At 37.8% G+C, this 17,818-nt stretch overlaps 2 protein-coding genes across 4 annotated transcripts in view; one reads left to right on the top strand and one right to left on the bottom strand.

Moving 5' to 3' along the window:
• Positions 1 to 562: 562 nt before the first annotated feature.
• LOC122847236 (secretory carrier-associated membrane protein 1-like) lies at positions 563 to 14,757 on the bottom strand. 2 transcript variants are annotated; one of them, XM_044144730.1, is made up of 9 exons: positions 14,428 to 14,757; positions 9,457 to 9,534; positions 8,309 to 8,428; positions 7,888 to 7,999; positions 6,671 to 6,799; positions 3,770 to 3,929; positions 3,586 to 3,687; positions 2,527 to 2,644; positions 563 to 2,455 (listed from the first exon to the last, which is right to left on the bottom strand). In XM_044144730.1, exons 1-9 carry the CDS (start codon positions 14,482 to 14,484, stop codon positions 2,306 to 2,308), a joined length of 1,026 nt encoding a protein of 341 aa, XP_044000665.1. In that variant the 5' UTR covers positions 14,485 to 14,757; the 3' UTR covers positions 563 to 2,305. The 2 variants fall into 2 exon arrangements, with proteins under 2 accessions (XP_044000665.1, XP_044000666.1); XM_044144731.1 differs by having other exon boundaries at positions 8,309 to 8,416; positions 14,428 to 14,754.
• Positions 14,758 to 15,212: 455 nt separating this feature from the next.
• Positions 15,213 to 17,818, top strand: part of ap3b1a (adaptor related protein complex 3 subunit beta 1a) — a 59,773-nt gene continuing 57,167 nt past the window's right edge. Inside the window, exon 1 of one of the 2 annotated variants that reach the window (XM_044095678.1) lies at positions 15,213 to 15,548. In XM_044095678.1, coding sequence (XP_043951613.1) covers positions 15,418 to 15,548 — 131 coding nt within the window. In that variant the 5' untranslated portion in view covers positions 15,213 to 15,417. The remainder of the gene's footprint in view (positions 15,549 to 17,818) is intronic. The other variant, XM_044095679.1, reaches the window with a different exon arrangement.

The raw sequence follows: 17,818 nt of genomic DNA, 5'->3' as shown, positions 1-17,818 counted from the left end.
AAAATTATATAAGACTTGTTAGAAAAATTTACTAATGTGCCAGTCCAAACACTGTGCATAAACAGTCCAAATCTCGACCTCAATTAAAATTCACGTTAATATATATATGTATATATATATATATATATATATATATATATATATATATATATATATATGTACTGTAAAAAAAAAAAAAAGCAAACGATATAAAAAGCCACGATTCGTTATTCCAAAAATAAAATCACAGTTTACGGTTATTTCAGGGCAGGTTATTTCCGTGTCCAGTGCAACTTTGAAGCACTTCAAAACAAGAACAGATAGAGACAGAGATGAGAAAAGGTGTAGATAATGATGCATATGAAAATCTTTCACATACATCATGGTGTTCAGTGTGGTGACTGTTCTCAATCCCTTCATAATAAATCGGGTATCAAATCCACCATTGTCAAATCAGACATTGGTGGAAAACTGGTGACCCTCTGTGGTAGTTAGCTGATATTACAAGTCCAGTTTTTATGTTTTTGCATTTTACAGACTCAGACTACAGTAGGTCGATAAGGCTGCAAAAAGAAACAATGGAAACCATGAGGAGAATTTTATTCATTAGAACAATAAATATACAAAACTCAATCTCAAACTACTCAACACATGACTGAAGGTAAAACCAGTGTGCATTTTAAAATGACACCAAACCATCTGAGAGCATACAAAATATACAAACATACAGTCCTTCTCCCCCCTCTACACTAATCAGAAATGGCTTAGAGATAAATTAAGTTCCAGTGTATATACCAAACCATGCCGACTGTAATGAATAATCTGAAGCCACTGTGCATCTACATTAACACAGCATAAAAGTTAAGCACTTCTCTCAATTTTATCACATTATTGATCAAACAAAAAAAAATCAGTAGGTACTATGCAGAAATACCCTTCTTTCATGAATGACCTCTTGTTGCTTAGTAACATCATTGATGGGAGACGGACAGTAAATAAAGACTTATTTTTGCTTTTTTTATACATCTTCCTTCAAAGGCTTATGCGGCTGTTATACTTCATAACACAAACTGTGATCAAAGAGACATTCAAGCAATGGAAAGCACCTTGGGGCTCGTGATATCTCTAGAAAAATAGATATTCAAATGTTTTTTTCTTCTAGAAGATAAAATGCACTGACAATGCTTGATAACTGAGTCTGAACTATACTTCCAAATTTAAAGTGCCATGTTCTTTGGATTGCACAATGGAAAGAGTACGCCGAATGATACAAGCAAAAAAACATGTCAGGAAAAAGGATAGAGTTAATTTTTTCCAAGGTTTGTTTCTGTTACAAAATAGGAGAACAGTTTCAAAGCAAATGACATCAAGTAGAAGTTAAATATTTCAAACTTGGTTTTTTTAAACGTACAAAAAAAAAAGAAGAAAAGAGTAAGGGGAAAGGATAGGATGGACAGGTGATAGGCTCCACCCCCTGGATGAACAGAGGAAGTCATGATTGGGTGGATACTTGTGGTTTGCTGATTAATCAACACTGCCATCTAGAGGACAATGTTTCACTACAGCTGCTGATACAAGTTTCTTCAATTGAATGTTTTTCCACTACCTTAATCTGCTTAACTACTGTGCATAAAAATGCAACACAGACTTGATTGGAGAGTTTAAGATTTTGGGTGAATGACTCCCGAATTTGCATTAAAGCTTGGAGAGAAAAAACCAAGGATGGAAAAATACAAGGTTATGACCTAGAATGCACAGCATCCATCTTTTAGAAATACACAGTCCCTCCACTAGGGGTCCCTGGCCTTCAGTTATTAACCGTTTGATGTTAGCATGGATTAAAAGTACCAGAAGACATTTTTGCATTTTCTTGTCACCCAATAATAAACTCATTAACATCAACTGATTTGAATGAGAGGTCAAAGTATTCCAAAGAGGCTAATGGAGGGAAAAACGCCCCAAAGATCTCAGAGACAGTGAGAGTCGGAAGCATCTGTCCCTGATCCTACAGGCAACAGCAAACATCCAAAAAGGCACACAAGCGTTTAACTTGGCCACACACACACACACACACACACACACACACACACGTGAACCCACACAGAGGAAGTCGAGCACACCGGTTAAGTGGTTAAGAGGAGGTTCCAGAGTGCGCAACACAGCCGGGTCCCAGGAACGTTCCAGGTGATTGTTTCTCACTGAGGCTGAGATTGTTGTTGAATGTCAGATCAAAGCCCGCTTGTTAACCTCCTCAGTTCCCGTCTGACAGCTGGAGGGAGGCTCAATAAGAGAGAGTGGTGGGAGGGGACTGAGCTCTTCACGTTGATTAGACTTGCTCTTTGAACGCTTCTTGAGCAGCCGTGGAGGCGGCGTTGGCAGCCGCCGTCCGAACCGTCTTGTTGGACATGACGCCGGTGGCAAACTCCTGCTGTGCCTTCTCGAAGCTGGCGCCAGTGGTACGGTAGAGCGCGTGGATCTGGAAAACAACCAGAGGGTTAATTTGACCGCAACGTTCTCAAAGGTTTGACGAATCGGTTAGAGGCTTACCTTCTTGAACATAATGAGGGACAGGACAGCCAGGGAGGTGAAGAGAGCTGCAATGAGGATCATTAGGATGCCCACTGCGATGCTTTTGTTCAGGCCAGTCAAAGCCGAGATCCAACCACTAAGATGGAGGAACAGCACGACAGAACATTAATAACTCTACAGACGCACGGTGACATTTCTTTCACTACTCATTCTAGCTCTGAAACCAAAAAATATGCCATTTCCTGCACTAAATACTCATGTTCATCTTTACACTTTGCCAACAAACTGAAGGAAATGACACAAAAACATTTGAAGACACTGAGCACAACTTCCTTCTTCATGAAATGTAAACAGAAATGGAGTGGCGTCAGATTTTACCGATTGTAGGATCTATTTTGTCGTTGGTAATAGACGACAAGCCATTTCTTCTGCTAGCCCTAGAATCGGACATTTGTTTTAGTCCTGTTTACCCAAAATAGCAAAACGTGCTACAGACCACTTCCTGCTTTTGGAGCAGTCTTCAGTATGCTTGGCATCTATTTATGCCTTCGAAGCACGCCACAGCTCATTTCAACCGAACAGAGACCTATGTTTTTAGGGGGACCAGATTTTTAGGTGGACCAGAGTTCAATCAAGCATTCAAACTGCCCAAACGAACCAGTTTTTCTAGTCAAAACCAGCTACAGTTTGCTTAAAGCCGACTAAACAGTGCTAGTGTGAATGCACCCTTTATAAACTTGCGTTTGTTGTCAGTTCAAGATGTGTTTTGGAGTAGGTCGCTACCACCTGGGCAGATCTAGAAAGTCAAATTTGTGCCTGTAGTCATTTACAAAATTGACATACACAACCTTATGTCTAATCTGTCTGGATTGTGAACAGCAATTTTCAAGTTCACAAATTCTCTGATTTCCATCGGAATATAAATCTGCTACCAAATGCAAATAAATAAATAAATAAATAAAAAATACTCCTCTTTTTGTGCATTTCTTGTGATACAGAAACTTTTAGTCATAATCCTACTATATAAGTGAACTACATTCTGCTGAAAACATAAAATCTTTGACCGTATCATCTCACCTCGCACCCCAGCCAGTAATGCCAATACTCTGGAGGACGTAGACGCCAAACTGACAGATGTACACAAAGAAGAAGACAAAAAATCTGAAAGAGCTGTCGCTCCTGGAGGAAGAACAAAGAGAAAAAAAAATATGAGTGAGACAGAGGAAACATCGCCTTTGTCTTTTCTTCCAGATGTGTTCACCTGAATGCTCCGTAAAGCGGTCTGTACCAACAGACGAAAGAACAAGGCGTGAAGAGCAGCACCCAGAGGATGGACAGGCCAAAGTCCACTCCGCGTGTTGCGTCCACGCAGAACCAGGCCAGGCAGCCCACCAGGTTGGCCAGCAGCGTCCCAGCGTGAACTGAAAGTAGGATAGGAGGATGAAGGAGCGTTTACTGAAACTGGGACTGTAAGACTTTAGGGATGCAAACAATTAATTGACTTCCGATTAACTGTCAATTAATGGCTTGTTAGGTCAGAATGAATTCCAGTTGATTAACTAATAATGTTCGCTTAGACCTTCTTTTAGTGTTGTAGTTTGGCCTCAATCCAGAAGAGGGCACCGCTGGTCATTCTTAAGTGGAGCCAGTGGCTACAGGAATAAAGATGGTGGAGTTGTAGCATAATGGGTAAGAGAAACAGTCTGAACAGAGTTCTGTGTGGGATGCAAAAGGCACTATATACTGTTCTAATATGAACATTCGCCAAGTTTTTAAAGTTAGGACTTTTAATAGCGCCCATTCACCTGACCTGCATGACGGTGCAGCGTCAACTTCTCATTCAGAAATTACTGCTGGAAAACATGGTGCCAATAAGCAAGGTGGATTCTGAGGTCTGTCGTGAGTTAATGCACTTCAAGGAGCGAAGTTTTAGCTTTTCTTCCAGACGGTACTTCTGTATGAACAGCCCTCTGTTCATGTGGAATTAAGTACTTCATAGATTTTATTCTTTTTATCTTTTATTTCTATACAGCAGAACACCACAATATGTATTGTTAGTTTGATCATGTGAGAAAAGCACAATTTTCTGTGTATTCAGACAGTATTTCAAACAGCTCACAAAATAATGTTAAAATTTGCTGACTTAAAAAAAACCGAATGAGTAAAAAGAAAAACAGCCTGTTATGAAAAATTAAGCACTTTGTTATGTTATGTACGAGAGAAAACAAGAGTTTAAAGAAAATGGCTGCTTATCAAATTATTGTTAATTGAACAATACGATCAATCAACTTTAGATGAATTCATTAATCTATAATCTCTAGTGTGCAGAAGAAAATGGATGCTTAGTATTTAAACATGTTGGTTTGGGAAACGAAACAGGTGCACTTAATTTTTCATTAGCATGTGCTCTATGAGTCCTAACAGGCATTACTACTAAAAGCACAGAGTTTGTCTGACTCTGGGATTTCATATCACGGTGTGGAATATAACACAAGGCTGCTGGAGAACAGACTCAAGAGAGAGTCCTGTTTTAATGCTCCTCCATTTTTGTTTTGTTAAAAAACCTCACGTTTGTTAGCTTAACAAAGCATTTTACTGAATACCATTCTGACTTGTTCTCTTTTAGGTCTGGGTGTGGAATAGCGCAACCTTTAAGGAATCATCTGACCCACTCCTTTCATCAGACCACGCGATCACACAACACGTGTTTGTCATGTGGCGACTAAATTCCACTCCGAGTCCTTCATCTTCTAGTTTACACTCACACACCAGCTGCAAGAGCCCAGCTTTTATTCAAGTTTGACGAGAGCCGCTTGGCCTAAACAACAGAGACTCTGTTCAAATTAAGCAACCCCCAGTGAAGGCAATTATAACAATACAGTGCCTTGCAAAAAGTATTCATACCCCTGGACTTCTTTTGTTCTCGTTTCTTTCATCTTACAAGCACAATCCTACATGTATTTCATTGAAGCAGTTTGTATGGTGGACTATTAGCGGCAGGATTAGAAGAAAAAAAGTTTTTAATTTTGAGAATAAGGTCATAATATTGTGAGTAAAAACGTTGTTTGACAATAAATTCATAATTACACAAGAATAAAGTAGCTAGACTACAGTAAAGGCAATACTAAATAAAATATGAGAATAAAGTCATTACCAGAAAAACACAGAATAATGTTGTATATTAGGAGGATGAAGCAGTAATTTGATGAGAATGCCTCCGTGAAAAACAGTCAAAATATGGAAAAGTGGAGTATAATGTCAAGTTACACTTTATCATTGGTTTAAAGTAACTAATGCGACATCTTCTAGAACATGAGGATGAAATTAGTATCAGCACCACGACATGAAATGATCATTTCAAAGAAAGATGGTTACGTCAGATGTTGATAACTATTAAAAATCTGCTCTCATTAAAACTACTTTTTCTCATAATTTTAATATTTACTTCTGCTAATATTGAGTCTTTATCCTACTCATTTGAGTTTAATCTTGTAATTGGAAAAGAACAAGTATCTCAATCAGGCTCTTATTGCGTAGTGAAGGCAAACATTTACATGGTTTTTAAAATTCATTCATTCATTAAAATTCAAACTTTCTGAGTCAGGACTTTGTAGAATCTCCTTTTACTGGGATTATATCTGTCTGCTCTTTACAAAATAGCTCAAGCACAGTAAAACTGCTAGAAGATCGTTTCTGAACATCAATTCTCAAATCTTGCCACCAACCCTCAATTAGACGTGGGTCTATTTCAGTTATCGATTAATCTATCGATTACTCAGACAATTAATAAAAATTTTAAAAAATGGCACATTCTGTATATACTCCAAGTTATTTTTTAATACAATATTATTAATACATGCAAATCTGAACAGCATGAAGCTACACCTATGCCACCGGAGAAGCATATATTTACAGGCAAAGGGTTTATTTATTATCATAAATACAAAACTGTGTGTGTTTTTGTACAGTTTATGCTTAAACTGCTCTCAGTGTCTTGTCCTTTCAGCAATTTGCCCATTTTTAGAGTATCTATACTCCAGTTAACGATTAATTGATTGCTAAATAAGCTGAGAATTATTTCAATAACTGATTCATCACGACTAATCCGATGAATCATTTCAGCTCTGAATGTGAGAAAGAGTTAAGGGTTTGTGCTACTCACACATCCAGAGGTAGTACATGATTTTGACCGTCTTCTGGAAGTCGACAGGAATATCCACGGTGATGTCGTGGTAGAAACACGGCCCCACTGGGAACCTCTCCGGGAGAGGAGGCCAGTTGTTTTTCCTGCCTGGATCAATCGACATACAGTTAATTAAAAGCTCATAAAGTAACAAAAACAGTTCCAAAGAAAAGAGGGATCTCAGAATCGTTTCATTCTCAATGTGATCATATGAGTCAGGGGGTTTCCAAACCTTTCTATGCTATGGCTCCACAAACAGCCAAAGCCACAAAAAATGCTTCAACGTATGTGAACATCAGGTTTAAGAATGTCTTTTTTTTCTCAGTTTTATTCACTATTTAATATTTAATGCTTTCATTTAGCATAAAAGCTACCTCATACCTTCTGATTTTACTTGGCCAAGAGTTTTGTGGTGGAACATTTTAATGTAATATTATGTCTTTAATAATCTGCTGTTCACGTGAGAGTATATTATCTCATAATAAAGATTTTCACCACGATCCCCTTTTTTTGATTATTCAAATTAGATTTTGCTGTAGCTCATATTAATTCAAAATACTTCAGTGTTGTTATAGATGGTGATGCCTGTGGGCAGGAAATATCTCCTGTAGCGGTCTGTATTACAGCAAATTTGAAGAAGCTTCTGACCAAAGACATTCTGTTTTAATAAGATCATGTGTGGTGTTTTATATTGATCCCTTCAAGTTTTATGTCATCCCCACAGTTCTTGCTGGACGGTCCCTTCTGTTGTTTTCTTGTCAGAAACTTTTCCATTTCCCGTGTGCTACGCTACGCTAGCTTGAGGAGCAAAGTGATAAATTTGGTCGCCAATCAGAACGATGAGCATGGAAATAACGTATTTGTTATTTAATCATTTGTAATTTAATTTAATAGTCATTCAATAATTATTGAGAAATAGATTAGATTTTATTTTAAAAATTATAGTTAGGATGAAAAAAAATTTATAAGATCCCTTTTCTTTGTTTTTTTCCTAATCTTCCCTCCAACTTTTTGCAATGCCCTCCCCCGTTTTGAAAACCACTGATTTAAGTTATACCAAGTTGTCCAAAAAACAAAAAAAACAAAAAACAAACTTATTGCTGCTAAAGAAATGACGTCTGTGTGGAAAACAAATGTTTGGCAAAGATATTTTTGCAGAATTACAAAACATCACACTTCTCCTTTGTCACTCTGACCTCCTGATGCGCTGAGGGACTGCATCTCCCTCTCCCGTCGGTCCAGCTCCGCCGCCTTCCGTTCCAGCTCCTCCTGCCTCCGCAGAAGCTCAGAAGCTGCTCCTGACGACTCCTGCAAGCACAATCCAGAAGAAATCCATCAACACGCTGGAAAACATTTTGGGTTCTTCTGCTTTTGCTTGTGTTTTCCTGTTGTTACTCCTGCAGATTAGACCTAAATTCTCTCTTCACAAACTGCAGCATTGAGATGCCTCCAGCCAAATTTCAGCCAAAAGAGGGTTGGGAATTTTGTTCTATGAAGTGCATAGAAGAGGCTCAGTGATGCTGGGGGCTGTTTGGCTTCCTCACACTGGAAACCGGCGGCAAAACTACAGAATAACAAAAAAAAAACCCAAAACATGCAGTTTTTTAATTGTTGTACCTGCGCCTGAGGTTGTGAGTAGGATGGAGGCTCCTCTGAGGCCCTCATGATGGCAGGCTGTGTGGTGGCCCCGGGGCCTGCGCTCCTGGGAGCCATACCTGCAGGGCTCTGCACAGGAACCAAAAGAGGAAACAGCCTTTTAAGTTGTTTTTTTTTTTGTGAGATCGCCACTATCTCACACTGTCCGACAGTGAGGCAACATGGCAAAAATTTGTAGGTTACAGATGCTCCCCCCCAAAAAAACCTGCAAGTAAATGAGGAAGTTAATGTTTCTATAAATGGCGAACATGCTGATCTGTTAGTTATCAGCATGTTCATACCTTCTGAACGTGATATGAACACGTTCACATCACATGTTTTTTTAATAACATTTAAAAAAGATTAAATTAAAAAAGTAATGCTGCGTGGAGTGGAGGATACCAGTCGTACCAGCAAAACTATACAAAAATAATAGCTAATGGAGGAGAAATCTGAACCCGTTAATGTCCCTGTTTTTAAAATGTGAAGTCAGTCTCAGATTTATGACATCTCAACTATGGCTCAGTGTATTTTCTTGAATTTGTTTTTAGATAAATTCTTCCAAAAGGACAGTAAAAATCTAATAAGACTGCGCTGAAACACTTGGCGAACCATTTCCCTCTGGAGAAGTGCTGATATAACTAATTCTGACGGAATATTTCACAGAAAAAATCAACACAAAACATTTTTTAAAAATCCATTTTATAAGAATACATTCAGATTTCAGTTTTGTTTTTGCTTGTTTTCTCTATTTTTCAGCTATAGTGGCATATACAGATGATTTTAGGAAAAATTATAAATCTCCAAATGAAGAGAGTAGCTATTTGTTCTTTCAGCAAATGGTCTTTTTATGAGCCTGTTTGCTCTAGTTACAATTAATCAGTTACTAAATTAGCTGACCAGTATTTCAATTATCGATTGATCACAATTAATTATTTCAGCCCTAACAGAGTCAACATTTCTGCAGAAATAATCCAAATTTTAGACCTGTTTGTGATGTGCCTTGATAAGAGAAGATGACAAGTGAGGTTACAGGTTTTAACTCGGAACAAATGAGCATCAGGGATCAATTTAGAGAAAATAAATTTATTTATCAGTATATACAAATCTATGAGTGTTCAAAGACTCACTGGTTTGGCATCTGTGAAGGGGTTGTACTCCTCTAGCCCTGCAGTGGCCGTCTGTCTTGCTTTTGTCACTGATGGATCCTGAAACAAAAACAATATGGTTCATGTGGCAGTGCTGGGCTGCACAGTGGCGCAGTTGGTAGAGCTGTTGCCTTCCAGCAAGAAGGTCCTGGGTTCGATTCCCGGCCCGGGTCTTTCTGCATGGAGTTTGCATGTTCTCCCTGTGCATGGTGGGTTCTCTCCGGGTTCTCCGGCTTCCTCCCACAGTCCAAAATCATGACTGTCAGGTTAATTGGTCTCTCTAAATTCTCCCTAGGTGTGAATGGTTGTGTGTCCTGTATGTCTTTGTGTTGCCCTGCGACAGACTGACGACCTGTCCAAGGTGAACCCCGCCTCTCACCCGGAACGTTAGCTGGAGAGGAACCAGCTGGAGAGGAACCAGCAACCCTCCTGACCCCATTAGGGAGCAGGGTGAACAGAAAAAGGATGGATGGGTGGCAGTGCTTTCAAATATATCGCAAGATTTGGATTTTGAAAAGTACCATGAGAGAGGGTATGAGAGCTCTCTTTGTTCAAAGAAAACTAGTTTATAATTCAATATTTCTGCAGAAAAGATAATATCAATGATTTTCACAAGACAAGATAAAAATAGTCAACCTTTTGAGTTCGAATAGGAGGGCAAATTCTTTTGACCGCTTCCGACAAATAAACAGAAGAGCACCATCTGGCACGTTTCTCACAATAATTCAGCTAATTATTGAATTGCAAAACTATCATAACTCTCATTTGCTAAGAAATGACAGCCATCTCCTGAGTGAAATAAAAAAAACAAAAAAAAACCAAACAAAACAGAAATATGGATAATTTAGAACAAGGTGAAAAACTGATTTTATCAATTAACCAAAATTTAGGTTTTTGAAGATTTCATTTTTGGAAAATCATGATTTGGCCGAACATCTTCTATGACAAGCGTGTTTCACAGCTTCCATTTGTACTTCATGTAAACTATGAAGGTGTATTAGATTTATTGTTTTTTATAACATGAAAAAAATGGTATTACACAAATACCTTTGTAAAATTAAAAGAAGACCTCCAACACAAAAAAATACCAAAAAATTTACATGAAGAATGTTGAGGTTCTTGTCAAGTTATACTTATGTATAGGTTTTACAGTTAATACTAAATAGAAATGTTGGATCTTTAAATACATTAGCAATTAATTATTATCAGTAGCAGAACTTTGAAACGATTCTGCAAACGACTGAATCTATTTCGAAGAGCAAACAGCACGGACAGAGGAGCTCCTGATAACGGAGGGTGTTTTCCCCCTCAAAATGTTTTTTTTTCCTCATAAATTTAAAACTTTATTATTATTTGGTAAAATTACGTCGTTTGGGCACGGCAGAGGTGTAGGAGTAAAGCGCGCGACTCACGACGCGTAAGTCACAGGTTTCGGGTCCCCAAAACAGAAACAACAAAAAAAAACAAAAAAAAATCAATTAAAACCGGATTAGACAAAATAAAAAAACTTCATATTTAACCCACATCGCACAGCCCTAGTATACATGTATTTGCATTTAAATCGCAACTGTTGAAGATATATCGTCACCGTCCTGTTTCATAATTAGCTTACCATGAGCCTCGCGCTAGTGTCATTAAATTGGCTGCTGGAAACAAACATCCAATGTGGGTTATTCCTGAAGTGCCAGCCTTATCCAGTCCCGGTGATGTCCTCTTATTGTCTCTCCCTGACTCTTAAATGTCTCGCAGCAGCTCTTCCGCATGCAAACGAGGCGTCACCGGAGCGCTGCCGTTAATTTTTTAGTGTACACTGCGTTTAAATTTTAATGCTGTCCAACTGCCTGGCTCCACGCACCCAATGCGAATGAACTGTGTTTTTATTTTTTCCTTTGGAACATCAAAAGGTCATCTGGCACGCTCTGCCTGCTGCATGCCTCCATCATGGAGACTGTTTTTAATGTAGAAGTGCGTAAAGATTTCTGCCATGTCCTGGATCCGAGCAAGCCGCTCGGAGATCTCCATATAAAAAAACCCCCTGAGAGTCTAATTAGCCTACTTTCTGAGAAATAGGACAAAACAGTCAAAGACCAGAGGGTCAATTCACCCCATATGTCGCCAATAATGCCACCATATGATTCCATAAAGTATTAATGATAGCTCCGAGCGTAATGGCGTTAGCCAGCAGATGACCGACATGAGGCAGTAGAGCGTAAGATCGGGAAATGAAGGAAATGAATGATTTACTGGGTACGTCATCAAGGAATGATGACGACATTTGATTAATTTGCAAATTAAATAATTAATTTTCAAAGCTGAAAATCGTGTCATGGTTACAAAAGTCTTCAAAACATTTTCCATTCTTTGCTAGGTGTGATGCAGTAAGCAATAAATCAATAAATGGCACGGTAAATTAAATCGAGCTCAGTAATTTCCATTTGCATGATTATCGCTTGTTTTCCTCTTTTCTCTCTTTATATCATAAACGGGATGGCAAAAAGGCTTCACTCTGGTGCTTTGGTCTCAACTAGCTCTTTTTGTTGAAGGACAATTTTGTTTACAGAATCGTCATAATTTTATTTGCTGTTTCTGATGTTTTGTTTATTTATTTTGGATAGCTAAAATGTCTTCCAGTTCCAGTGTTTAAATATTCATTAGAATTTAAAATTTTCTGATATTTGAGATTGTGTTCTTGCGTTACATTACTTGAAATTTATTTGAAAAGAGCAATATTATCATTTATCCCAATAACACCTGGGACAATTTATCGTCCAGCAAAATTTGTTATCATGACAGGCCTATTCTTCCACTCTTTTGGTTATAAGTCAATTTAATGAGACAGGATGGAGGCGCGCACTGCCAGCCAGCTGGCTGAAGCATGGATACTACACTTTTCCTTTGCCTACAAGAAAAACAAATCAGGATATATTTTAAATATTTCGGATAGTGAAAAATCCAGAGACCTACGCAGGGAAAACGAAGGGTGACAAGGTCACACCGTTATAAGCAACAAGCTAAAAGCTAAACCTCAGTTACTCTATAAAGTGCAAAACAGTAAAATGGGGCAATCTTCTGCACAATACACTGCTAAATTTTGTAGTGTTCATTCTCTTTCTTCTACATTATAACAAGTGCTATAGATAAAAATCTTACAGTTGTAATTATCCATCTTACTCATAATGCTCATATTCTTCATGAGGAAGTAGGAATAATTGCTGATTCTGTTTACAATGAAAGCAATCTGATGATGTTTTAAGTTTTTAATTGATTTTTATTTTTTTTGTGATTACACTGGTACTTTAGATTACCATACAATGAGAATCTAAAACCAGACAAAACTTAAAAGCAACTTCTTCTGTTAAAAATAAATTAGGGTAGATGATGATGTGAACTAATTTGATCATTATAATTACTACCATAATTATCTATTAAATGTTTGGTAACGTTAGAAAGGTAGCCAAACATTGTGTGTGCTCTAAAAACGACAGATGTGGGAAATTGTCAGAAGAGTCCAAAGTTTTCCCATTTTGTTGGCTGTGACTTGTTATAGAAAAACACCAGGATCCAAATGCAAAGGCAATACTATGGGCTACTAAAATTATGATATTTATTTAAATTAATTACCATTTCCTTCTTTTCTTTTATTTAGTATTGTTGGAATGCAGAATTTGCATACAATATAAATAACATTCTACAAAACAAGGAAGCAGTCCTTGTTCAAAAGCAATATTGGACACAGTGATACTGCGATGAAGATAGTAAGTTTATACATTTTACTGCTTTAACTACACGTCATGATTACAACAACACTCTTCTTTGTGGATGGTTTTACTGAGGGAATAAGACTCAAAGTTAGCCATTTTCATTAAGAGTGAGTTGTTTAAATATGAAGTCAGATAAAAAAAACCCCAGACCATTCATTCAAGCTTCAAGTCAGAATGACACCCAGAAAAAGGCTGAATGGATTATAGCATAGCTGATTGTTTTATACCTTTGAGACAATATGGGCAGTAGCCCAGGACCCAAAGTTTTGGAGTGGCTCAAAGTTTTAGACTTGGCTTTTAAAAAAATAAATAAAAAAAATAAACATTGTACTTTACATGAAACCCATAGACTCATGTGAAGCGTGTTGTTTTAATTTTGCTTAAAAAGAAAAAGAAGAAAATTATCAATGTATACGTGTATATTTGAAAATTGAAAAAAGTTATAGTTTTCTTTTTGGGAACAACCATCTTACATTGGACGTTTCAAACATGCTAATGTAGAAGTCTATCTATTAGTGCACAGAACATTGCATAAGTAAAATGATTTATTTATTTGTAGACAGGGCACCAAAACTAACTCTAACCCGGGGGCCCTTATCCTTCTAACTCCGGCCCTGGGTGGGAACCCTTTTAGGAATTTGCCCCCTCCTTAAACCAGTCACAAATTTCTTTTTAATGACTTTGAATGTCAGGTTCACCACAAACATCCCCAACCAGCAATTGATGCCCGTTTGTGCATGTTTGCACCATCAGATATGACTTATAGGGAAGGGAGGAGCTTAAAGGTCAAAGTGCACCTGATCAAACGCAAGACAGAAGAAAATGGGGACATTTTGATACATAGACAATATGCGCTCATAGCTCTGAGAGCTACGCGATAACTTCCTGCTTATAACTCAAGTATTTAATATTTTGTTAAGCTTCTATGTAAACACATAATTCAGTGTCCAAATGAATAAAATGAATCAAGTCAAATGTGAAAAACTAATACTTGTTGATGTTGTGGTCTGAGTAAGCGCTAACACCTGCTTTATATTTCATATAAAGCTTCAAATTCAAGCAGTTTTATTCCAGTGCCGTCACAGAACCCAGTCGGTACCAAACTTTCCCGTCTTACGTGTCACCATGTAGTTGCTATAAATGTTGTATGAATACAGCGGCTAACGCAGCTAACTTAGCCAGCCAGCGTTACCTGAAACGGGTTGCTAAAGTCCTGGTCCGCGAATGGGTTCCTGTCGAAGTTGGACATTCTTCCGCTGACTGGACAGCTTCACGTCGGTTCCGTCCACGTCCGTCTAATGTGTTAGTGGTTCTGGTAATATTTCAACCTGAAAGCCGGGTGAAGTGGCTCTGAGGCAGCCGACGAAACAACTGACAGGTGGAGGTGAGGGGAAAATGTTGACGCTTCCAGAAACAGTATCCTGGAGGAGAACACCGGATCAAGCGTGACACGAGGACACGTCGGGCGGAAGTGCAGAAACGTCACAGAGGAGAAACGCAAACGAAAAAAGTATTCACTTCTGGCGTTCTCCTGATAGGATGCGATTCTTGCGTATTACGTAATTCCCAGTCGCATGAAAAAAAAAGCATAAAAAAAAGCAAAGTCTGCTTTTTAATTCGGAAATATTTAAAATTTTAATTCAAATCCTCTTGAATCAAGAACGTTTATTAACTTACTTAAAGATAACTAAAAGGCCCACAATTTATAAAAAAAACCATACACAGATAAATCTGTTAATATTTACTCAAATGCGTCAGTAATTAATTTGTCTATAAGAATGAAAGTATTACACACGGTTTGTTAATAAGTGTGTATATGTATATTTATATATATTATTTTACTGAATGTTTTTATGTCAGTGGGTTTTTAATTTAATACTGAACTTTTGTAAACATACTTAGTTATTTCACTTGCATCAGGATCTAGTCGCTGTATATCTATGGCCGCCCTGCAGCTGAAACACAGTCATGTGACGCCAACTTGTCCAACTCACACTTCCGCTTCTGCGCGTAAAAAAAGTTGTGAAAAATCTGGAAGAACTTTAGCTCTGCAGGAACTTAAAAAAAAAAAAAAAAAAGACACTACGCTGACATTTTTCTTGACAAGGTAACGCAGCGTTTACCGCTCCAAACACACGCGGAGTCAGTTTTCCTCTCGGACTGCAGTTTTAGAAGCGAAGTCATGTCGACTACAGCTCTGTACAACGACCAGCAAGGAGGCGCGGAGGCTGCGGTGGAAGCGGGGCAGGAGACCACCGCCACCTCCTCCAGCAGCGGGGCTGCCTTTGGACTTTTCAGCACCGACTTTAAGAAGTAAGTCAACTCCACATGTTTCACTTCCAAATAGTTCCGAGCTTTTGAGTGAACAGGTTTGCGGTCGACGCCATGCAGCTGTTTGCAGCGTAAGCGGCCAGCATCAACAAAGCAGCTTCTAAAGCTGAAAGACTTGCTAGCATTCCTTGTTGCACACCATCATTAAGGACCTTTGACCTGTCATGTGAGCTCCAACTACACCCCTTTAACTTTAGCTGACTCCAACAAAAATAATAAGCTAGTACATGTCTCCGTTTTGCGTTCATACTTTGTTATGCTGGTGCGCAAGCAGTTTTAGTTTTTCCAAATTTGGCTGCGCGACGTTAAGAATTCGGGGTTGGCGATATGGTCTTCAAATTTCATCATGATATTTTCGGTTGATGTTTATCGTGATAATGATAAAAATGATAAAACGCTATCATTTCTTTTCAGTCTCTTTCAAAGCCACACAAATGCCGGTCTTGAAAGATGTTTGAAATACTCTCTTTCATATGGAACTGATTTTTATTTTTATCACTTTAGTCATCCTGTACAATTTATTGAAAGTTATTGATGCCCTCATGAAAAAAATTGAGAAAATAATTCCAATAATACAGTCAGATTTGTTTTATTTCCAAGCATTATTAATTGGACTTCATTGCGATAAATCAACATTTTTACAATAAATTTGTCACAATAAATGATACGGTAAACGCCTACCTTAGGGACAAGCTTTGATGTAAAAGTGAAACTTGTATTTCTTTCGTTTTATGTTGGAAATATTTATATTTTTGAGTTCTTGGAGAAAAAAGACAAAACAAAAATAAACTGGAATTGAACCGGAAATTTGAAGTGGCCACAAAAAAAGCTCTATCTGTGGCGATCAAATTTACATTTACTAGTTTATTATTTTTGATTGGCTTTAAGTCATTTTTTGCTGTGTGCTTGTGGGCTGTTTGGCTAATCTTAACATCGGTGTGTAAGTTTGTTGTGCTTTTTTTTTTTTACATGGTTATGCTTTTAATTTTTCAAAGTCAATGATTAAAAAGCAGCATTTTACTTCACATTTCTAGTGTGAGCTGTAGAAAACAAACTGTTTTCCCAATTACATTCTGATTATAATTTTGCAGTTTTGCAAACTGTGACTGTTGCAGCAAAAATGCGGTAAGTATGTCAAACACCTTTCCTAGTTGCAAAACTGTTCACACCATTGTTTATTACTCAATTTAGTTTGATGTAAAGGAGTCTATAGTAAAGGAGGCTATAGTTGGCATGCTGCAGTTTTTTTATTTTTAACATTTTAGGTCAGAAAGCGACCACCAGAGGTCAGCAAATCACAACCTGAATCAGCTTTTGTATCTATTGCTTTTAAAGTCCAACACATTGATGTAGAGAGCTTCAGATTTAACTTATCTGAGGTGTGTGGGATAAGAGAACTTTTTACTTATTTATTTTTATATTTTGGCTTTAACGCTATGAATAGTGATGCCGAAAGAATGAACAAAAGTTCCCATAGATACATTCCCTAACCCTACAAAATGTCGTCCCAGAAGAGTGGAAGCTGTTATAGTCTCTAAAGGTGGGAAGACATTATATTAAACCCTGTATTAGGAAAAGAATGTCACATTACAGACTTTTAAAACAATATACAGTACAGACCAAAAATTTGGACTCACAGTTGTGTCCAAACTCTTGGTCTGTACTGTGCACTTTAAAGGGGCAATACTATGTAAACACAACTTTTTTTGAGCAATTGATCATAATATAAAGTTATTCCCTCATCAAAAATATACCTGGAGTGTTGCTTTGATTCTTACATGCATGTTTGAGAAATCCTTTAGTCTCCCATGGCAACCATTTATAAAAGCTGAGCTTCCACATCACAAAGCAGCCCTGCGACGCAACTCCCCCACACAGCTCCTTCAGACTAGCAGCAGCAATTAGCAAACACCTGGTGCATCTGCTGAGCTCAGTACACAAACTATTTCTCAGTCTGGTGCTCTGACGAATGTTTGTAAATGCATAATATAGGTTTGTTGTAATGAAGTGCGGCATGTTGGAAAGAGCAGGGGCTTCTTAAAGAGACGGAGGCCCAATTTCAAGTCATCAAATTTCTTTTATCGTTTTTATAACTACTGAAGGTGAAATAATTACCTGTTTGTGCTATAAAATCATAACTACATGGATGGAAAACGCATAACACATCAACAGAAAAATAGCTTTCCTCCCTAATTGCAGTTTCCTCCTCTGTATTCTGTCAATCCATCCCCTCAAAGAAAACAATCTGGGTT

This window comes from Gambusia affinis, linkage group LG17, assembly GCF_019740435.1.
Source record: "Gambusia affinis linkage group LG17, SWU_Gaff_1.0, whole genome shotgun sequence".
Taxonomy (NCBI): Eukaryota; Metazoa; Chordata; class Actinopteri; order Cyprinodontiformes; family Poeciliidae; genus Gambusia; species Gambusia affinis.
This window is presented reverse-complemented; position numbering and strand designations above follow the sequence as displayed.

Bases quoted from the DNA above. Each gene is read 5' to 3' on its own strand.
- LOC122847236 (XM_044144730.1), bottom strand. From the start codon at position 14,484: ATGTCCAACTTCGACAGGAACCCATTCGCGGACCAGGACTTTAGCAAC. The intron at 8,429-9,456 runs GTGAGTCTTTGA...TTTCCTCTTTTG, and splicing joins CCTTCACAGATGCCAAACCA to GTTCCTGTGCAGAGCCCTGC. The intron at 6,800-7,887 runs GTCAGAGTGACA...CGATTGATCCAG, and splicing joins GTCCCTCAGCGCATCAGGAG to GCAGGAAAAACAACTGGCCT.